At 42.3% G+C, this 21,546-nt stretch overlaps 1 protein-coding gene across 1 annotated transcript in view; it reads left to right on the forward strand.

The window, feature by feature from the left end:
• Nucleotides 1-21,546, forward strand: part of LOC146984207 (plexin-B1-like) — a 65,903-nt gene that overhangs the window by 37,713 nt on the left and 6,644 nt on the right. Inside the window, exons 6-32 of the mRNA XM_085781152.1 lie at nt 1,561-1,689; nt 3,459-3,559; nt 3,685-3,817; nt 4,006-4,162; nt 4,594-4,702; nt 4,897-5,005; nt 5,388-6,161; nt 8,254-8,352; nt 8,663-8,785; nt 9,360-9,453; nt 9,735-9,904; nt 10,370-10,521; nt 10,604-10,709; nt 12,447-12,583; nt 12,727-12,900; nt 13,822-14,056; nt 14,144-14,386; nt 15,789-15,965; nt 16,079-16,227; nt 16,394-16,494; nt 16,609-16,826; nt 17,037-17,215; nt 18,877-18,943; nt 19,840-19,986; nt 20,629-20,803; nt 21,119-21,222; nt 21,337-21,421. Of these exons, the coding sequence (XP_085637278.1) occupies nt 1,561-1,689; nt 3,459-3,559; nt 3,685-3,817; nt 4,006-4,162; nt 4,594-4,702; nt 4,897-5,005; nt 5,388-6,161; nt 8,254-8,352; nt 8,663-8,785; nt 9,360-9,453; nt 9,735-9,904; nt 10,370-10,521; nt 10,604-10,709; nt 12,447-12,583; nt 12,727-12,900; nt 13,822-14,056; nt 14,144-14,386; nt 15,789-15,965; nt 16,079-16,227; nt 16,394-16,494; nt 16,609-16,826; nt 17,037-17,215; nt 18,877-18,943; nt 19,840-19,986; nt 20,629-20,803; nt 21,119-21,222; nt 21,337-21,421 (4,447 nt within the window). The remainder of the gene's footprint in view (nt 1-1,560; nt 1,690-3,458; nt 3,560-3,684; nt 3,818-4,005; nt 4,163-4,593; nt 4,703-4,896; nt 5,006-5,387; nt 6,162-8,253; nt 8,353-8,662; nt 8,786-9,359; nt 9,454-9,734; nt 9,905-10,369; nt 10,522-10,603; nt 10,710-12,446; nt 12,584-12,726; nt 12,901-13,821; nt 14,057-14,143; nt 14,387-15,788; nt 15,966-16,078; nt 16,228-16,393; nt 16,495-16,608; nt 16,827-17,036; nt 17,216-18,876; nt 18,944-19,839; nt 19,987-20,628; nt 20,804-21,118; nt 21,223-21,336; nt 21,422-21,546) is intronic.

A 21,546-nucleotide genomic window follows, 5' to 3' on the forward strand; every position in this document is an offset into this window, starting at 1 on the left:
ATCATGTAACCTTATCATCCATCTGGCAAATACGTTTAAACACAGCATTGAACACGTCCACAAATCACATTCGTATAACGGGCCATCATGAAAATTGAAAAAGCACAGACAAATAGCTCACAACAGGCGCCTGGCCAAACAACACCACTGGGGGTTCAGGCCATAGTATGCTGAAGCAGGCTAGCCTCTTACCTCAAGTTATTTTCCTGCCTTAATGTCAAGCCAAGGGTTGCGGTATTTCCATTACCCCACCTGCTTAGGTGTAAAAAAAAAAGAAAAAAAAGAAAAAAGAAAAAAAAGCGGCCAATCACCAGTGCTAGCAGCAGGGGCTGCGGCTACGTCTTCAGAGCACTCGGCCTCAACTTCACTTTCTTCGGCAGAGGGTGGAGAGGAACGGGATCCTCTGTTCTGATAGCGAGTGGGCTCGACTCCTGCGCTGGGCTGGCGCACATGGCTAATTTGCATAATGCGCAGGTGACATGGTTCAGCTTAATGTTAAACGAATAAATGTTTTGAATTATGAATACTGGACATGGTGATCTTAAACACATTTAATTGAGCACAATAAAATTATTATATTATATTATTTATTTTTTGACAAGATTGAGACCCCCCTCAGATTTTGCTTTTGAGTCTTTCAGGGGGTCTCAAGGGGTTAATCGGGGGGGTCCGACCCCCCCAAACCCCCCCGTATTTCGCACTATGTGTGACAGCATCAGCATCCCTTTTTATACTTTGTTTAAGAATGGTGTGTGTTGGAATAAAGATGCAGTGATACTTAAATGTGAACAAATATTGTCTGATAACCACGCTCAAATGAGAAATCTGTACTCCTGCTTTCCTGATGGCTTTAATTCTTTCTGTTACCATATTCGTTAACAGGCATTTTGGATTTACTCCGCTTTAGTCAATAATAATTTGATAATAGCAATGATTTACTTCTATGTAGAGGAGATTTGTGTAGTTTGTACGGGCATGTGGCTGTTGTTTTAACATAGATTGGAAAAAATGCAACCATCTCCTTTAAAAACACTGTCCTATCCTCTTCAGTACAACATGCACAACAACAAACTGCAGAAATGTGTCCAAGTCACCAAGCCTAACGGAGCATCTTCCCAATGCCATTATGTGTTGAGTGTATCCTCTTAATGGGACAACTGGTTCTCCATGCTGTTCACAGTGATCAAGTGAGAGCTTTATGGAAAGAGGCATGAAAACCTCTGCTAATCTCATTAACATTAGGGAAACATGAGAGTTTGAAGGCCTGGGAATCACTTAAGCCAGAGGTGTCTTCCTGTGCTTCATATTAGATTTGACTGTGTGGTAATCACATTCATGGCCACTTCTGCTGCAATCCTGCACAAGCATGATTAGATTTGCTTTTGATTTGTAAGCTGAAGAAGATATTCCTTTTGTGTTATTTTCTTTTTTAACAGCCCTTCATTTTAGTCCTGCAGCACATTCGGCTTTTGTCTAAAAACGTCTGAAGATATAAATCCTTTGTTAGTGATAGTTATTCTATATTATACAACTATTTCTGATTTGTCATTTGTTTTTCAGGTTTATCTTGGCCAAGATGGCAAGGTGGAGGTATATGCGAACACAACGATCCATCCGAACTCACCCATCAACAGTGACCTTGTATTGGATCAGAATGGAGCACACATCTACCTCATGACCAAAACTACTGTAAGTCTATAAATGATGCAGTTAAACAGTTATAGCGTATGATATAGTGATAAATAAATAAACAGAATGTGGAATCCAGCGATCAATGTTAGGAAGCAAGCTCTCACAGCTTTATGTGCTTCCCGTTAAAACTACTCAACAGATGCACAAACAGCCTCTCGGTCAACCTGTCCATCCAGCCACTCGCCCAGATGTCTCCATACATGAGTCTGAACATGGGTTGTCATTCATCGTCGCACAATGTTGTCTGTCAAGAGTTTTTTCAGGCTTTGATACTTCCTCAAGCTGCGTCTCCCTCGCTGCAAAAGAGCGTAAAAGAATGAGAGGCAGAGAGCATAAAAGAAAACAGAGAGCCCAGCTGGCTGTCAAGGTCAAAGGTCACCAACCCTACTGTGATGGGTACAACAGTCAGCAGGAGGTGTAAGGTCAGACATAACAATGGTATTGATCAGAGAAAGCGGCCTCCATTGTGTTGGCACACTCCCTATAGAGTGTCTCTGTGTGGGTAGCTGGAGAAGCTGTAGAAGCTGATAATGGATTTAGGAAACTGCCGGTTCAGAAGAATGGGTTATGTCGCTTCTAAACCGCTGAACATCTTAGTCCAAATGCCCGATAGCTTCAGGTTAACACTCACATGTAAACAAATTAGTTTAAATACAAGCAACGCACTCATAAAGCTACATGTCAAGATCAAGATCAAGATTCTTCATTTGTCACATGCATAGTCATAGAGTACACTTACAACAAGCAGTGAAGTGAAGTCCTGACTACCTCCCAAGACTATGCTGTCCCTCAGATAATACGTACGTTAAAATTAAGAAATAAATAGCAAGATAAAAAGATAATTTCATTCGTCATGGCAAGTAGGCATATAAGTACATAAAAAACATGAGTGCTTAATCAAACAGGCCTGAGGTGCAAGATGCATAGTGCTAGAGATGTGCATGGCATGTTTTGATTTAGGAGCCTGACGGCCTGTGGATGGAAACTTCTTTTAACTCTTTCCATTTTCGCCACAATGCTTCTAAACCGCCTGCCTGATTTCAGGAGCTGAATTAGCCCATTGCAGGGGTGGAATGGATCATCCAAAATCCTGACAGCCCTGCTCCAGCATCTACGTATGTCAGAACATATGAAGAATAAAAACATTATAAACTTTATCATTGCCATTACCAACTGAAAAGTTGGTAAAAATGTTGTCAACGTAGAAATAGGAAGTTTTAAAATAGAGCTATAAGGAAGTGGGTGTTGAGTTAGGATTTAAATTAATCAAAACCTCCACCGACATTACGCGAACATAAAGCTTTACTCACAGGTTCGCTAGCGCTAACACGTCAAGCTTGCAAAATAGCTGTGACCCGTTACGGTTAATTTGACAGAGAAAGGTTGACATTACTGTAAAAGCTACACCAGTTAATTAGCCAATGAGCATGCTAGGTCGTTGGCTGAACATTAGCTGAATGATTTTGTATTTATAAAAAACAATTTAGAGGCGTTGTATAGCTCACAGGGTTGAACAGGTGCCCCATATACAGAGGCTATAGTCTTCATTGCAGCCGGTCCCAGTTCAAATCCCCCGTAGTGCCCTTTGCTGCATGTCATTCCCCCTCTCTCTGCCTCCCCATTTCAATGAAGGGCAAATAGCCGCCAAAATCCTTAAAAAAAAGAATGAATAAATAACTTGTGCTGTGACACGGTGGAGAAACTGTGATGATTACAACAACTACTGCAGAAACATGCCTCTGAATATTGACGCTCTGTCGTTGCAGGTAGAGAAGCGTCCAGTGGCAGAATGTGGAGATCATATGGACTGTCAGTCCTGTCTGTCTGCCAAAGACCCCTACTGTGGCTGGTGTGTCTTGGAGGGAAGGTGTGTTACTGTGCCTGTGTTTTTTAAAGAAAAAAATAACAATAGTGTGATCATGTACAATGCCGTCGTGCTTTCGCTCTGCCTCTTTCTCGTTTCCTGTCCTCTTAACATCTGTGGTGCTTCAGGTGCGGTCAGCGGTGGGAGTGCCAGCGAGGGTCTCTGCAGGGCCAGTGGCTGTGGAGTTTCAACCAGACGCAGCAGTGCCTCAGTATTCAGCACCTCAGCCTGTACAACATCAGCCGTGGGGAGAAAACTGATGTAATGCTGGGGAAAGATACTAAACTGTTGCATCTTGTAGTCTGTCTTGAGTTTATATCTCGTACACATTGTAGTTTGATTGATACAAAATGTTTTATCTGTCTTTAGTGCATTGAGCAGGGCAGAACTGAATTATTTCTGTTTTCTTATTTTTCTTATTCTTGTTGATGTCTGTCCCCCTCCCTCAGATCACAGTGGCAGTTGAAGGCCTCCCCAGTTTAGGAGATGGAGAGTTGTACTCTTGCTTCTTCCAGGACACAGAAACCCCCGCCTCACTCACTAACACTGGTGTTACATGCTCCACCCCTGATGCCAGCAGTCTTCCTCCCATTGGCCATGGAGATGGTGAGTGTCTAAAGTCCAAAGAAGTAAGCGGAATGTTTGTGTTAATATAAGTCTTAAATAGTTATATCTTCCGACAGCAATCATAGAGTGTTTGGTCTGAAACACGGGTCTGTCAGTCACTCTGCTCTGCTGTAAGCCGAGGAGAAAACTTTCCTTGTATCCTACAAGCTTTATCCAATGAGGAGAGAGAACGGCATAAAGGGGCGGTCCTCTCTGTGTGTGCAGCCAAGGGATGCGCGTGAATGTGGTGACGTAGGGACGAGGGTGGGGACTGCTAACTCCATCGGCTGACAAGAAGTTAGCCAAAACGACCGGATCGCTTACTTCTGCTTTAATGTACAAAAATGCCAAATCAGTGCTGCAACGCTTTATAAAAATTGCAAAAAAAAAATATTGGAATAATTATTGTGTTTTTTTTTTCTTGATCGCAGAATTTGTGATGGTGACCCTGTCGCTGCGTTTCATAAATGTGACGGTGGCAGAGACAGAATTCACATTCTACAACTGCAGCTTGGTGCAGGAGCTGTCTGGACGCAGGCCGTGAGTACACACACCATCACAAACACACGTTGCTCCAAACTCAACATCAGAAGTAAAATCAACTGCAAATTGTACAATAGTTTTAATGATAGAAGTAGAAGTATTGATGTAGATCACATACTGTATTTGCTCTCACTAATTTTTTATCATGGTTTGTTTGGTCCTTCCTGTGTCCCTACTTTGTCCTTTGCCAGATGCCAAGGGTGTGTTAGCAGCCGCTGGGGGTGTAACTGGTGCATACACCAGCATGTATGCACACACAGACAAACCTGCAGCCAAGGAGGCACTATCTACAACCAAAACGTGAGTCTGAGATTGCATTTAGCTATGAATTTTAAATGAAGATGGATTTGAAGGTTGTATTTGTATACTGAAGAGAAACACTGTAAAGGCATTAGGTCTGTTTGGTCAAGTGTTGCTCACACTGCACTGTGAACCATGGTGTACATATTGGTCTGTGCATGTTCTATCTGTTTGCTTTGTTGGTGTAGTGTTTGTTTTCTGTTTGCTGTTAATTTTATTTTATTTCTTTTTACCATGAATCCTTTCCTTAATGTCACCCATGAGTTGCTTCTTAATGTATTTGCGTACCCTTTTGTTTTATCCTAATATTGTCTCCTCCCCTGCCTTTTTCTTTGTCCTTTTCCTTTCCTCGCTTGCTCACTTGTGCTACTCAATCATCAAGTTCAAACCTCCAACACCCACCATCCCACCACCTACCAGAACCCTGATCCCTTTACCACCCACTGTCCGGGCCACAACAACAACAACAACAGCAGCAGCAACAACAACAACAACAACACAGCCACCACCCACAGAAATACCTACCCCAACCACAGCAGCTGCTCTTTCTACCGCCACCACAGTGACACCTAACACCACCCCTAATGCTGAATCTACAGAGCCCCTCACCCTGCCCACAACTCCCCCCTTTGTCAGGACACAGGCCACCACCGTCCACATGGATGTCTCCACCGTAGACGGGTCCCTTTCTGGTGCAGAGAGAACAACAGGATATGGTGCCACAGCCGCTACTAAAGGTTTTTCAGAGGACGATGACACTGGCAGCTTAAATATAACTGCCGAAACTCTCCACACCACATTACCCAGCAGCACTAGTGGCCAGGTAGACTCCGACTTGAGATTTGTAGAGCTCTCCGGTGAAGCGGTGGGCTCTTCCTCCGATGCAAGCTCAACTACCTCCAGCGAGGAGACTCTTTCAGTAGACCTTTCTGTCCGTGACAATAAGGACCCGAAAGAGGCCGACTCACCTCCGTGGTTGAGTGAGTGGGAGAAGCCAGAGGGAGAGACTGAGGTGGACTCTGCAACAGGTTCAGTTGTTGAAGGTGCAAGCGACAACTCGGTCGTCTATACACAATCGCCTAAAACAGTTGATGACCTCAACTCTGAATCTACCACAAACTACCAATCAGATTCTTCGACCGACTCTTATTTCCTGGTGAGTGCAGAAGCCACATGTTCAGCTAGTTGTAAAAATGTCGGTCCCATCAGAAACACCATCTGAAACTGATTTATTTTCTTGCTGAGAGTTAGATCCCAGGGGTTTGATACCAGACTCTTCTAGGTCTGTGATAAATATGGAGCTACAGTTAATCATCACACACCATGTAAATTCTGCCACTAGGGGTCCCTCAATCAAAACAATCACAAACAAAGGTGTTGGGTGTTGTTCTGGAATAGAATCGGATCATGGGAGTTGTTGTCTTCACCACCATTGGATTTCTTCATTGTCAGCCATCTTGGAGGTTTTGCTGAATTATCCATAGAGGTGTCTTCTTTTCCAAAACAAACAGACCCAGTGTCTGTAATTACTATTTTGCTAACACTACACAGCAGACATTAGGGATTGTTTTTTAATAAATTACAAACCACATATTTAGGAGGCGCTAATCGCCAGCCGGACAAATTATCTGGAGAGTTGACATCTTCTCCATAATAAACAGACCAAACAGAAATAAGCAGTTTCATATTGAATATGAGTGGTTCACAGATCCAATTCAGGGGGCCCAGAAGCTAGAAGCCAGAAGCTGCTTTTTCTCTGATAACTTTAGATCTAGCTGTTTGATTTTTGGTTGATGTCTGTTTGAGGTGGTGTAAGGTGTAAAAGGTTTATAGATTTAAAATATCTTAAAACTGGATTTAAGTCAACGTTGAGCTTTTGGCAGGCAACCACAATGCAGACACATACAGTAGGCTACACACAGGGAATATGACATCACTGACAGGTGATCAACTACCTCCCATTACCTTGATTAAAATATGAGAGGTTTGATAAATGCTGGACACATTTGGGATATTGTATACATAATTCCAGAGGTATTCCATTGGTGTACACTAATCATTTTTAGACATTTTACTGTGTATAGCCTTAACAGGTAGATCAATAATGTTTACTGTAGCAGATGGATTAAATAACAGTTGGTAGGTGCTACTAGCCTTTACGCTAAGATGCTAACCATTTCTTGAGTGTAGCTTCATATTGAACATACAGATATGAGAAGAGTATCAATCTACTTCACTACCTTCAAACAAAAAATGTGGAAGTGCGTTCCCCAAAAATGTTGAACTGAGTGTACAAGTCATTGTGCACTTTAAGTACACACATGCTAATACTGCCGACGTAGAATAGTGACTACTCCATTTCAGTAGCTGTTTTCTTTATTAGCTCTCCTGTCAACAAGACATGACTGACACAAAATCAATGTCATTTCAGATGTGAGGATGGAAGAAGTCCGAGGCACACACACACACTTGACAAATCTTATTGACGCGTCCACCCTCTCCATATCATTCCGGTTCACTTCATTCAACGCTAGCTGCACATGATTATGTCGCACATATTCAGAACATACATGTCGTACAGCTAGCAAAGGAGAAAGCGAGGCTGCTATCCCTTCGTTTTTATATATTATCATGTTTTGCTTGTGCGTCTTGTTGTGTTGTGTTTTTGTTGCCTAGTTTTGAGTTTTTTATGTTTCCCATTTTCTTTGCCATCATTTGGTTTCAACTTTCTTTATAGGAAACAAATCAGAAATCCTGGAACTCTCTATTGTAATTGAAAGACTTCCTCGACACAGTATGACCAGCAGTATGTGGACCATCGTTGTTTGTAAGAGGCAAATCTAGATCTGCTCAATGGGAGGAGAATTTCTGCCCCTAAACCTGGTATAAACTGTACTGTTTGAGTTTAGAGGAGTGAGTGTTTCATGGTTCCCACAGTTCCAGGAATTATCAACATTTCACTAATACCCTTTGATAGTTTATCATGATGATGATTATTTACAAGTTTGTTAAGATCATGGTGTAAAGACTTGACGGACCTGCCCAGACCCAAACCTCTTCAAACATCTTTGCTATGAACAGGATCATGAACTGCAGTACATAACTCTAACTCCACTCATGCCCATGATTATTACAGAGCAGGTTCCACATACTGTTGGTCGCTCACAATTATCAAATTCAGCTTTAGGTCTTAAAAATACTGTTTTTCTATGTGTAGACATGTCTTACTGTGATGGTTTTATCAATAGGAATGTCCGTGTGTGGAGAAAGTTCAAGATTCCTCTCTCCTCCCAGTCAATGTGGAAAGGAAAATCACACTGGTGGGACAACATCTGAACCTGTTTCAGGTAACGTTACCAAACATAGTCAACAGCCCTTTACCATGGTAGAGAACGACTATATTTAAGTTGTTTTCATTTAGGTTATTTATAGGATTTTTGAACTTAAAAACATTTTAAAGGCTCAGACTTGGCAAGTGATTCCCCTGGGTTATGTATTCACAGTAACCTTCAGACTGTGAGCATTGTGTTTATTCCTAAAATGAATTTCAGCTTTTCTCTGTGGAAGTTTTTGTCTCAGTTTGTATCGCCTAACAAAATACAAAAAAAATATATATATATGTATATTTTTGGTGTGTGTGTGGTTGTGTTCATCCAGGATGAGAATTTGGACTATGAGTGTGTGTTGGACATCGAGAACCAGTCAGTGGTGGTGGATGCCTACGTGGAGCCGGACGCCACAACGCCATCTATCTTTTTTATCACCTGCCAGCCGCACCAGGTCTGTAAAATGAATGTAGCCATTTAACTCAGTGTGATTTAAGTCTTCAAGTCTGGAAGTAATGACAAGGACACAACACATATTCATTTACAGCACCATGTCCTGTTATGAATGGTGTATTTTAACATGGTGGTTGTAGGTAGAGTTTTTATTACATTCCCCTTTTTTTAAACTACAAATCCTCCAGGCCTCCTTTATTTATGAAACAATCTGGAAATGAAAAATGCAGCACTCTGACTATGTCAGTACTGTAAATGCACCATTCTGTGAGTTGCATTCATGAACTGTTGGAGATAATGTGATGCAGTAAATTCCATCTGTGGTAAACAGGTCACAAGTCAATCCCTTATTACACCAATGAACTAGTAGTGGCAGGCTGCAGTCACAAAAATCAGTAAACTGTTGTCCCTTGATTCTGTATGTTTGTGTTTGCATTTGTTTGTCTCATTAGTTGCTATAACCAGATAATTTGACGGATACATTAACTACATTACACATGGCTGTGCATAACATCAGCTCATATACTACATCACATATGCTCATGGTGTTTACACTGTGCACGTCCGTTTTTCAGTATGCCTACTCTGTCCTGATGGAGGAATACCCAGCCATGATCAACGTGAGGAGAAAAAACAACTTCCTCATCGACAGCGCTGACGACCTGTATGGTGAGTGTTTTTTTTTATGTCTCTGACCATGTGTATGAGATAACACACAGTAATGGGTACATACTATGTAACTGTATCTTATCTGAAATTTGAAGTTGGCAAAATACCGACCCTCAAATTTCCCCAATGTATCATTGCATTGAAAAATATAAAATACTAAATTGAATGGGTGTGAATAGATGAATGTGGCCTCCACTGTAAAACCATGTAAACTGAGTGCAGTATGTTCACATAAAATGATAAATGTATCCTCACAGATTTCCTTCCTGTTCTTGTCTCAGTGACTCTGTTCAACTGCTCAGTGGGGCGTTCAGACTGCAGCCGATGTCGCACCGCCGACCCCAAGTACGGCTGCGTCTGGTGTGGTGGTGCTGACACTTCTCGCTGTGTGTACCAGGACTCCTGCAGCGATGAGATCAAACACACCTGCCCTGCACCTGTTATTCACTTTGTAAGATTTTTTTTTTACTTCACATTCAAGGTTTACTTTGCTTTCCCTCTATGAAAGAGGAGGAAATGTTGGAAGTATTCAACACATAATGATTTTACCAACTCTGTGTACAATTTAGTTTGATAGAGACACATTTGATCAATATCTTATATTATATTGTTTGGTGTAATATATAAAGTTATCATTTTTGTTAACCTGGTCATGTTTTTTATTCTTTAAAGTAATTAATAACTTCAGCTGTAAAATAAATGTAGTATAAAAAAATTGAGTAAGTTTCTTAGATTCTCACCAATTTTGTAACTACAGCCATCCGTGAACCCATTTTCATGAATCATATTGACCACCAACCACTCTACTAAATGCCCATCTTCATGTCACATTATCTGATGCATTATGTGTTTAATGCAGTAAGTGAGGAACAGTGCAGGATATACATTTCATACTTTGGGCCGTCTTGTGTTTCAGCTGGACCCAGTATCCGGTCCCGTAGAGGGAGGGACAGTCGTGACTATTTCAGGCTCCAACCTCGGCCAGAGAGCTGAAGACATCCAGAACTCAGTCGCAGTGGCTGGGGTTCCCTGCAGCGTCATCCACAGCAGATATGAAGTCTCCTCAAGGTAAGGCATCACTACACCTGAACATATACACCTAGATGTGGAATATTTAAACCTTTTTTTTTTCATTTGTTGTATCTTATAGGATTGTGTGTGAGACGACAAGCAGCGGGGGAGAGAAGAGCGGCCAGGCCTCCGTGAAAGTGAGAGGAGGAGGTGTCGGACTGTCGGCTCAGGTCTTCAGCTTCCAGGTAATCTCAGCAGTCAGTGTGTTTACACACACACTTCACCAAACATGGTTACTCAGAGAAGTCTGACACTGTGTTTACATGCACAATAATAATCTGGTTACTAAATGAATATACCTTCATGTGCAGCAGGTCAATAATGAGACCTATGACTTGATTTTGAGAGAACATCAATATTTCAACTTCAGTAGTGGTAAAATACACTGCCTCCTATTTTCTTTTAGTAATTTATTTGTCTGGTCGCCCTCTAATGAAATTCTGAAATCTTTTTACATAACATAAGACATGTAATGTGAGAAATGTCAACAACATGACTGTGTTTCTCCACCTTGTAAATAAAGTGAAGAACAGTTTCAACAGGTTCAGACAGCCAGGGATTCATATCTCATATAATCCGAAGAACCAATCCATCAATTTGTGGGCGTTGGGAGGCGGGGCTAAAGAAAGCCAAAACCTTGTCAGGACAGAGAGTCATACTGTGTTAGCCACTTCTTATTACATGAACAAATAGAAGATGCTAACTATGCTAACTGTTCTAACGATACATCGAATGAGGCAGGGTCTCACTCAGTCTCTCTAAAGTTTCCAACTATCCTGATACTCTCTAGTCCACCACTACAGTGGTGGTGGGTGGAGCACAAAGCCTGATCTAGAATGTATTAACAAGGAAGTAAATGTAAGTGCCCAGTATTTATTTAAAAGATTTATGTGGTACAGTAAACCAAGGTTAAACAAAATATGAATCATAGTTCAAAGCATGTCTGGACAGGAACTTTAAAACACATTTTCTGTTTGAAACACAGAAAATGAAGTTCCTCTAATTCCCTACCATAAATAGGAAAACAGGGTTCCTTGTGTACATTGTTTCATAGTTTCAGCAGAAAGCTGACCTCAACCTGGTGCTGAAGTGCATGTAGATTCACTGATTATCTCCAAAAAGGACTGAAACACCCTGTCAGCACGGCTGCCTGAGTCCTGCAGGAGTTTATAACTACACAGGAGCAATTAAACAAGCATTTTGAAAACAAAGACGTCTCCAGGGTCTTTTTACACCCAGTTCACAGGCAGCACTTGTTTTGATTTCTGCCATGTTTATGCCCCCCCCCCTGCTTGCATCAGTTACGTACTGTATGTGAGAACACAGTAATGACTCCTGGGTGTGGACCAAAGCAGGCGGACCAAGACTTGGCTGAGACGGGGGTCCCTTGGTATTTCTCAAAAACGTAATCCTGAACTGGCTCATTAGGAGAAAGTGATACAAATGTGGTTAGTCAGCAGACAAATCCGCCTTTCAGGAAACACCAAGAACGAATGGATGGTTTTAACAGTCCAGAAATGTTTAATGTCCACGTTTGTTTATCCGAGAAATATAAAACTGCTCTGTCACAGAGCCAATCAGGGAAATGACGGCACTAACGGGCTTCTGTTAATTAGCCTTCCTTTGAGATTGTGAAATGTAAACGGACCACTGCAACTCATCTCCTGCTTTACATTAGTGTATAAGGTCTGGAGGTTTGACAACAGCCTTAATTAATTGGCCCATGTGACAAGCAGATTAATTGTTATACTCACTGGCTGTGAGGCAACCCTCTAGTGTTTCCCAGAATGCCCCTGGTGTGTTATTCATCTTGCCAATAAATCACCCGCTCAGTATCAGATTATTGATTATACTCTGTTTTTATCTCGCTCTTTCATCTTTGCATCTCAAATCCTTCGTTATCTCTTCTTCTCCATCACCAGGACCCCGTGCTGAGCAGCATCTTCCCCCAGAGAGGGCCCAAGGCGGGGGGCTCCTCTCTGACCATCAGGGGCCGGAGACTGAGGACCGGACACCCCAGTGAAGTCAGCATACTAATTGGAGGAATTCCTTGTGTGGTGTAAGTGCTTTGAATTAACCAAAGAAATATAACACAACTAGCTTCCCTCTTCACAAGTACAGATGGTGCGTTCAGATGTTTTATTTGTTTGTGGGAGAAAATGTCCTTAAATGTAAAAAGATTGAAACGTCTCTGTCTCTCAGGCTGAACATCCAGGAGGATCACATCAGCTGTCTGACCAAAGGCAGCAACAGAACAGGAGAACACGGTATCACTGTGAGGTTTGGAGGGGCAGAGCGCCACCTGCAGGGTCTGGTGTATCATTACACCCCCAACCCAAACATCACAACGGCCGCTCCGTCTAAAAGCTTTCTCAGGTGCAGTGCTGGAACTCATTTAGCTACAGTTACTGTAGCTTAGGGTGCCATGGTTTCCACGGACCATGCAATCAATTTTTAAAATTTTTTTTATATTAAGACAATATCCTCAGTATTTACAGTGAAAGGGCCGACAGGAGAAGAGTGTTTCCTGTTTAATGCTGGACCACCGACTAAATCCATCCACCTCCGTTGTACTGGAGCAATTTCACAGACACATACCTCCAGAACAGGCACAAGGCTGGAACAGATGCTCATGTTTTATTCATTAACTGATGAAACCTGAAACCTTGAGTGAAAAAAGTTCACCTCTGTGAAACACTTTGAAATCCCAAACAGAAAATATCACAACACTTCAACTGTATAGGCCTTTAGTCAAATCCACCGTAGAAGACGATTTTCACATATAATTTATTTATCTTCTTTGATGATCTACAACAAAATAATATTGTGATTCTCAAGTTGAAACCATATTTGGACTTCTTAAAAAATAAAAATATCAGGACAGCTTCGATGACATTTTGTTCCATATTTCAAATAAAAATTCAAATTCTATTTATTTATATGGCACCTTTCATGCTCAAAGCAACACAAAGTGCCTAAAAACAACAAAGAAAAGAGAGAAAAGGAGACCCCCCCCCCACACACACACACACACACACACAAATACACACAGTTACATATCAACACACATGCACCCACATACACACTCATAAGCTTGCACACCCACACACTAGCTGTCATTAGAAACACATTAGAGAGACAGATGATTGTAAGATCACAATGCCACATTTAAATAATGAATGTTTATACTGGTGTCAATCAGTCTGCAGCGTCATTATCAATCACCATGTTGAATACCTGTAGGAATGTCGTGTTTTTCCAGTCTTTAACATGAGGCTTTGTGTCTCTCCTCTGCAGTGGAGGCAGAATCATCAGAGTTTCTGGTCAGAACCTGGATGTGGTCCAGGAGCCAAAGATGCGGGTCACCCTCAGTCCTCCTGATACTCTCCCTCCCAGGAGGAGAAGGAGCATGAAGAGGAGGAAAGGGGGAAGCGTGAGTGGGAGACAGGATCACCAGGGTCCACTGAAAAGATGGAGGAGGATCGTCCCAGACGCAGACTGTCCTGAGGGGACTCTCTGCCATGTCAAACAGGTGTGGATATAGTTTCACACACAGAGATGAATATTATGCATGTGACATGTGTTTTCATCATTTCCCCGTCTCTCTGTTCTCCTCCAGTATGAGTCTCGCTGCACAGTGAACGGCTCCTCCCTCATCCTGTGTCCGACCCCGGCCGTTGGTCCGGAGGCCAGGAGAGCCGGGGTCAAAGTTCACTTCCTGCTGGACAGCCTCCATTTTGACTTCGGCTCTGTGGGGAATGAAGCTTTCAGCTACGAGTCCAACCCCAAACTCTACCCACTGAACCAGAATGACCCCAACAAACCGTACCACCACAAACCTGGCAGCATCATCTCTGTAGAGGTGGGAGTCAGCACTCGTTTATTCATCTACAGCTGAGACTTAACTTTCTTCTTCTTACTCCAAACTGTTTATAAGACGTCTGTGTGTGAGCTGATGTCCAGTCTGATGAACAGCTTTGAAAAAGCAGCTGCAGTTTCAGTGTTGCAGATCTTAGATCAGATAAAAGGGCCTGAGTAGAGAACAATGAGCAACTAAAGACCAGCTTGCAGTGTTCCTACGCAAGTATACGGGAAGTATGGAAAAGTATGGAATTAGATTTTATACATTTCCAGGTCTGGAAAAGTATGGAAAACGGAAACTAATGTATGGAAATATATTTATCTTAATACTTCTTTGGATTTGGTCTTGTCTAAAGTTATTTGGGGAAATTATTCTGTATACCTAGCTATTATCTCCTGGAAATTATTTGGTGACATAATTGCATACAAATTCACAATAATGAAAACAAATGATTAATTGCATAATTTATTTACATGATACACATCTCATCACTCAAATATCACAAATTATTTGAATTTTTTTTTACCAAGAAGTCTGGAAAAAGTATGGCATTTTGAAATGTCAAATGTGTAGGAACCCTGCTTCAATCAGTCAAAAACAAAAGGTCCAAAGTCAAGTCCACCAAGTCATGTTTCAAACATATTTTTGTGTGCATTTACCAAATTTGACAAATTATTAAAATAGAACAGTAAATATAGTTAACGATTTGTTTCCAGATATATTTAGATTTCTATAATTTTCTCTTTCAACCTTTTTCATGACTTTAAAGGCTGATGAGGTGTGCCTTGGTACATCGCACTCATATTCACATGTAGAGTCATCACTGAACTTGTATTTGGACTGTGGGTGGAGCACCCAGAGGAGAACGTTGAGAAGCTTCAAACTGCCAGCAGGCGTTGATAGCATTCCGTAAAATCACAGTCCGACTTTTTTCTTGAATCCACCTCAACTCATCGTGTTGAAAGAAAGTGGATCTGCACTTTGTCATTGGTGACGCAGCTGAAACATCAGCGTCGCAACTGTCAGACTAAGGTTTTGGTTAAAGCTCATTATGTTCAAGCTGAGAATGAGATGAGCAGCAAATATATAACAGTGATTCAATATGTACTGCACATTGAATATAAGACACATCATAACAAACACCTCATCCTTCACACACTGCTTGTTCTAAGGTCTCATTCTTTTCTTGATCCAGTTGATCAAGTCAAAATGTTGTTTTAATGGAAATGAGAGTTGGATGAAAAGCATGTGAAATGTTTAGTTTAGTTGAGATATACAGATACTTATTGTCTTCTCACTATATTACTGTGATGATTCAGAGTAATGCCAGTTTCAGATTGGCCTGTGGCAAGTGATGCGCAGTCTCGCAGCCTCTGAGTCATGTTGTTTCCTCCTCTTCTAGGGAGAAAACCTGGATCTGGCCATCTACAAGCACGAGGTTGAAGCTCGGATAGGGGAGGGGATGTGTTCGGTCAAGACTCTGACCCACAACCACCTGTACTGTGAGCCACCGGCCCAGCAGCCATCAGTGGCAGCCAGCAAGAAGCAGGACGGCCTGGACAGTCTGCCTGAGTTCACGGTGAGTGAACGGTACAGTAGAGGAATCCAAGCTTACATTAATTTTCAGTGTGACCCGATCGCAGCCTCGTGTTTTAACTCAAACTTAACACTTTCTGTGTCTGTGGTTTCTAGGTGAGAATGGGGAACCTGAACTTCTCCCTGGGCAGAGTGCAGTACGACAGCCAGCCTCAGTCCACATTTCCTCTGGAGGCTCAGGTGGGAGTCGGGGTCGGAGCCTCCATCGTGGCTCTCATCGTCCTCATCATAGTGCTCATATACAGGTAAACACTCAGTTATTTCACCTTGAAGTCATCTGCCCAACCATGCTGCCCTCAAAAGGTTATTAATTTTAATGGGTTATATATCTGCAAATATGATTCTGCCTCCTCCTCTAACAAAGTAGTTTCTGAAACTAAATGTCGTACATGCATCATTGTTGTTTGTCAGGAGGAAGAGCAAACAGGCCATGAGAGACTATAAGAAGGTGCAGATTCAGCTGGAGAACCTGGAGACCAGTGTGAGAGACCGCTGTAAGAAAGAGTTCACAGGTACGATCCAAACCGTCACTCCCCCAACAGAAGGAAAACAAACGGTGAGACTGAAGCTTGTTAATACACCACCACGTTCACCCCCTCTCTCCTCCCTCCTCCCTCCTCCCTTAGACCTGATGACAGAGATGATGGACATGTCCAGTGACCTGGTGGGTTCAGGGATCCCGTTCCTGGACTACCGGGCGTATGCCGAGCGCATTTTCTTCCCTGGCCACCAGGAGTCGCCACTGAGGCGAGACCTGGATGTTCCTGAGAGCCGGAGGCAGACGGTGGAGCAAGGCCTGGTTCAGCTGTCCAACCTGCTCAACAGCAGACTGTTTCTCACCAAGGTCAGATAATAATGAAGCCTAATCACATAGATTAATGTTTTGTTTTTTAATGTCTCTCTTAGAGATTTTGAATCATTTCACCTCACTTCAACAGTTTGTTTGAGGGTATTATAACCTCTTGTTTCTGGTGTGTAAACAGAAAGACTGATTTCTCAGAAAACCACCGTTACATAAGTGTATTTTACTCACATCTTCTTATTCCTGTTTCAGTTCATTCACACTCTGGAGGTGCAGCGGACCTTCTCTCCCCGGGACCGGGCTTACGTGGCCTCGCTGCTGACTGTGGCCCTGCATGGTAAACTGGAGTACTTTACAGACATCCTGAAGACGCTGCTCAATGATCTGGTGGAGCAGTATGTGGCCAAGAACCCCAAACTGATGCTGAGGAGGTGAGGAAGAGGATCTGTCACATAATCCTCGGCTGTTCAGCTCAGTTTATTTATGTAACATTTACATTTACATAGAGTAAGCGGTCAGTCAACATCCTGCAGTTGTCATTGGTGACAGGTGGAGAGAAAACACTCACTTTTATTTCCACTGCTGTTGTTATTGTTGCACCTATACCAGGGGTCGGCAACCTTTAGCATTAAAAAAGCTGTTTGGGCCCATTCCCACCAAATTAAAACCCACTCAGAGCCACAAAACCTGTTTGACCACTAAATTGACGAAAAAACAAGTGTGTCACACCGAATGCGTGCCGCAACGGCATCACTTTAGGTTGTGAGTGCATCTACATTGAAAGTAATGGCAAGGCAATTTTTTTTGTATAGCCCATTTTTACAAACAGTTTATTCCAAAGGGCTTTACATCGCATAATAACAACATCCTCCGCCCTTAGACCCTCACATCGACTGAGGAAAAACTTGCGGGAAAATTCTTTAAACAGAGAAAAATTGGAGAAACCTCAGGGTGAGCAACAGAGGAGGGATCCCTCACCCAGGACGGGCAGACGTGCAATAAATCTAATGGGTAATGGGTCTGTGTCCCCCATGCACATAAACACATGCTTTAACCAAGGAGGCAGCCAAAATCACCCAGGAAGCTGCCTTTGGCTCAGATCGGCAGGGAAAACCCTGCATTGTAAAATCAGCAGCAGCATATTCTCCTTCTTTGATTAGGGCACCCAAAAAATGCCAGTTTATATAATGTCTATTTCAGTGTGCCGTCATTCATTAATTTCCATTAATGGCCATTATTTATTCACATTATTTTTTCTCACCCTCTCTAAACCACGGGAGCCACAGCAGAGGGATGAAAGAGCCGCAGGTTGCCGACCTCTGACATATACATATTATTAACCATTATAACAACCAGACAGTGGTTCAATACAACAGTACAGTATGTACAGACGTTCCTGCTCTCTCTTTCCCCTCCCTCCCTTATCTCTGGGCTTTAAATCCTGACTTCAAACACTCCAGTGGTGCCCTGGTGGCTCACCTGGTGGAGTGAGTACCCCGCTGGCTCAGACCAAACAGTTTGAATCTGACCCGTGGCTTTTTCCTGCATGTCATTGCCTCTCCATCTCTGACTTTCCTGTCTATCTCACACTGTTCTGGGGACATAAAAGCAAAAATGGCCAAAAAATAGTTTTAAAAGACATATCATTCTTTGGGAGGTCAGATATACTAATGTTCTGTGTTGGATAAAAGATCTGGATCAAAAAAGCCTGAATAGAGATAAACTGATTAGAGGTAAAGCAAGCTGCAATGGTCTTGTTGTGCAGTATCAATCAGACAGTAGTTACAATTTTATTTCTAAGGAAGCTCATGAGCTATTACTACTGAACGTCTGATAAATGACAATGTCTTAGTTAGATTCAGTGTGTTATAGACCACTTTTCCAGGTCGGGTGAAGTGCCTCCTGATTGGTGGAAGGCCACTTTCTTTCCCCCTTTGTGAGTTGTCCACATAGGACATGGTGTCGAGTGTCAAACGCAGTGAGGCTGCAGTGCTGTCAACAAGCTCATCAACTTGTGTGGGAGTGAAGTTATCGGACAGACACTGTGGCGTGTTTCAATGATGTGTTTACACGTGTCCTCTTCTTTCTCCAGAACTGAATCTGTGGTGGAGAAGCTCCTGACAAACTGGATGTCCATCTGTCTGTTTACCTTTCTGAGGGTACGTTCACACTCACTGAGCAGACCCCTCACTGTTACAGATAACTGCCTTTACTCCGGTATTATTATGTTTTGTGTTACTGTTTCTATTTCCTACTAAAATTAAAGGGATAGTTCAACATTTTGGCAAATTGGCCCATTGCCATAGTCCCTATAGTTTTAGGAGTAGGTTCGTTACCTTTTATTGTCGGTGCAAGCTATTTTTAGAACGGCAGAGCCGAGCAAAAAGCTGCTCAGAGCTACGCTACGGAGGCTAATGGGATGTCTTGGTTTCCCTCATCAAACTCATCAAATACACAATCCAACAACTCCAAAACGCTCTGGTGGACAAGTTGTGACCTGCACATTCACCACGCTATGAGATAATAATGCAATGTTACGAGACAGAGTTGTTTTCGAGGTAAGTTCATGCAAAACTACTGATGCATGTTCCCGTCAGGGGCAGTTTTTCGGCAAGCAGTCTCTGCATTTGCCTCAAAAACAACTCTGTCTTGTAAGGTTCCGTTATAAATCCCATGAGCCTCCGTAGTGTAGCTCTGAGCAGCTTGCCGTTCTAAAAATAGCTCACACTGACAACGAAAGGTAACGAACCTACTCCTATGACTATAGGGATTATGGCAATGGGCCAATGTGCCTAAATGTTGAACTATCCCTTTAACTACCTAGGTGCTGATTTTTTTTGCACAAATCAATAATCTTTGATAATATAGTGCACATCTTTTAAGTTGGAAGCATTGCATGAATGAAAATCAGCTCGTCACCATGGCATCACCCAGAGGTTAAGAGAGAACAGTTGTTCAGGACTAAACTAAAGTCTCTTAAATAATATAATATAATGTTGTTGTTGTTGTTGTGGTGTTAGGACATTGTTGACCTTCTTTCTTTTTGCTTGAGCAGGAATCAGCAGGGGAGTCGTTCTACATGCTGTTTAGAGCAATAAAGCACCAGGTGGACAAAGGACCTGTGGACGCTGTGACGGGAAAAGCCAAGTACACACTGAACGACAACCGGCTGCTGCGAGAGGACGTGGAGTACCGCACACTGGTGAGAGCTCACACATGTTCCCAGTGTCAGTGTCAGGGAGAAGTTGGGGGAAGTGAAGACCTCTGTCTCCTGTTTGGCTATACATTGACACATTGATTATGATTATGAAAATCCATCTCTGTGTTTACTTTCTTTTTAATATTTTTGATGACATTATGTTTTTTGTAGGTTGCACCTTGTTGTTGCTACATGTACAAGCTTTTCTTTTTTATCAAACAAAATATCATCATTAACATGCGCCTGGTGACATTTATTTATTTATTTAAAGGGATCCCCATTAGTTTATGCCAATGGCACAAGCTAGTCAATATCACATCAGTCAAATTGACATCTTAATACATCGTGTTCACAGTAATACTAACAACAGCACATTGGTGCTGTGTAATCTTACATTTTACGCCTTACATTACGCTATTCCAAAGCTTGATGGCACGAAAGATAACTGCCTTTTTTAAAACGTTATGACATAAATAGAGAGTAAATAAAATAAGAGTTGAATTTACTCCTGCATTATATCAAGAACTGGAATGAATGCAATCTTTTAATACTTTTATTTCAAATTTGACTCAAACCCATATATCTGCACAGTTTTATAGACTACTGTAGGTATTCTATGAGTAAACCCTCTGTACATCCGCCCAGACACTTAATGTGGTGATGCCAGCTGCAGCGGGCGGTGGAGGCACGACCACCCAAACAGTACCTGCCAAAGTCCTGGACTGTGACACCATCACCCAAGTGAAAGAGAAGCTACTGGAACAAACCTGGAAGGGAACCTCCTTCTCCCAGAGGCCACATGTTGACTCACTGCATCTTGGTGAGTCCAGTTTCATTTCACAACATCACACTTCACTCTTCAGCACCTGACTGTAGTGGGAAGTGGGCGGGAGGTCAGATGGTAGCAGCTCATCACATTAACGAGTTGATGGGTTTTCATTTTGACTATGAATATATAAGCAAAGAAATGAAAACCAGGCCTTTCCACATGTAGCTAAGAAGAAAATTTACATTTTATCCTCTTTGGGTATGGATCAACACCTGTCGTATATTGTACGTTGTCTATGCTGTGTCAGCATTAAAGCTCAGCCTTGAAGCTGTAATAATAATATGCATTTGCTTGATGTCCCTGCAGAGTGGCGTGCAGGTGTTGCAGGTCACCTAATCCTGTCAGATGAGGATCTGACGTCAGTTGTTCAAGGCTCATGGAAGCGCCTTAATACACTGCAGCACTACAAGGTCGGTACAAGACACACAAACGCACACATAAACACGCAACCCTGTCTTTGCATGTGCAGAATGACGAAGCTGTTTACCACAGTGTGAAAGCTGTAATACGTCTGTGTGCTGCAGGTCCCTGATGGAGCGACGGTCGCTCTGGTCCCCAGGAACACCAAACATCACCTCCACGACAGCCATGATTACATGCCTGGAGAGAGTAAGTCATGTGCACTTTTTTTATGGAGCGTGCACACACGAGTGTTATTCTGACAGATACACCAACAGGAATTTCTAGCAGCCATATTGACTTGACTCTCCTGAAATCTGAGTTTTTGGTTCAAT

This window comes from Trachurus japonicus, chromosome 7, assembly GCF_045865225.1.
Source record: "Trachurus japonicus isolate A0001 chromosome 7, Traja_1.0".
NCBI classification, from domain to species: domain Eukaryota; kingdom Metazoa; phylum Chordata; class Actinopteri; order Carangiformes; family Carangidae; genus Trachurus; species Trachurus japonicus.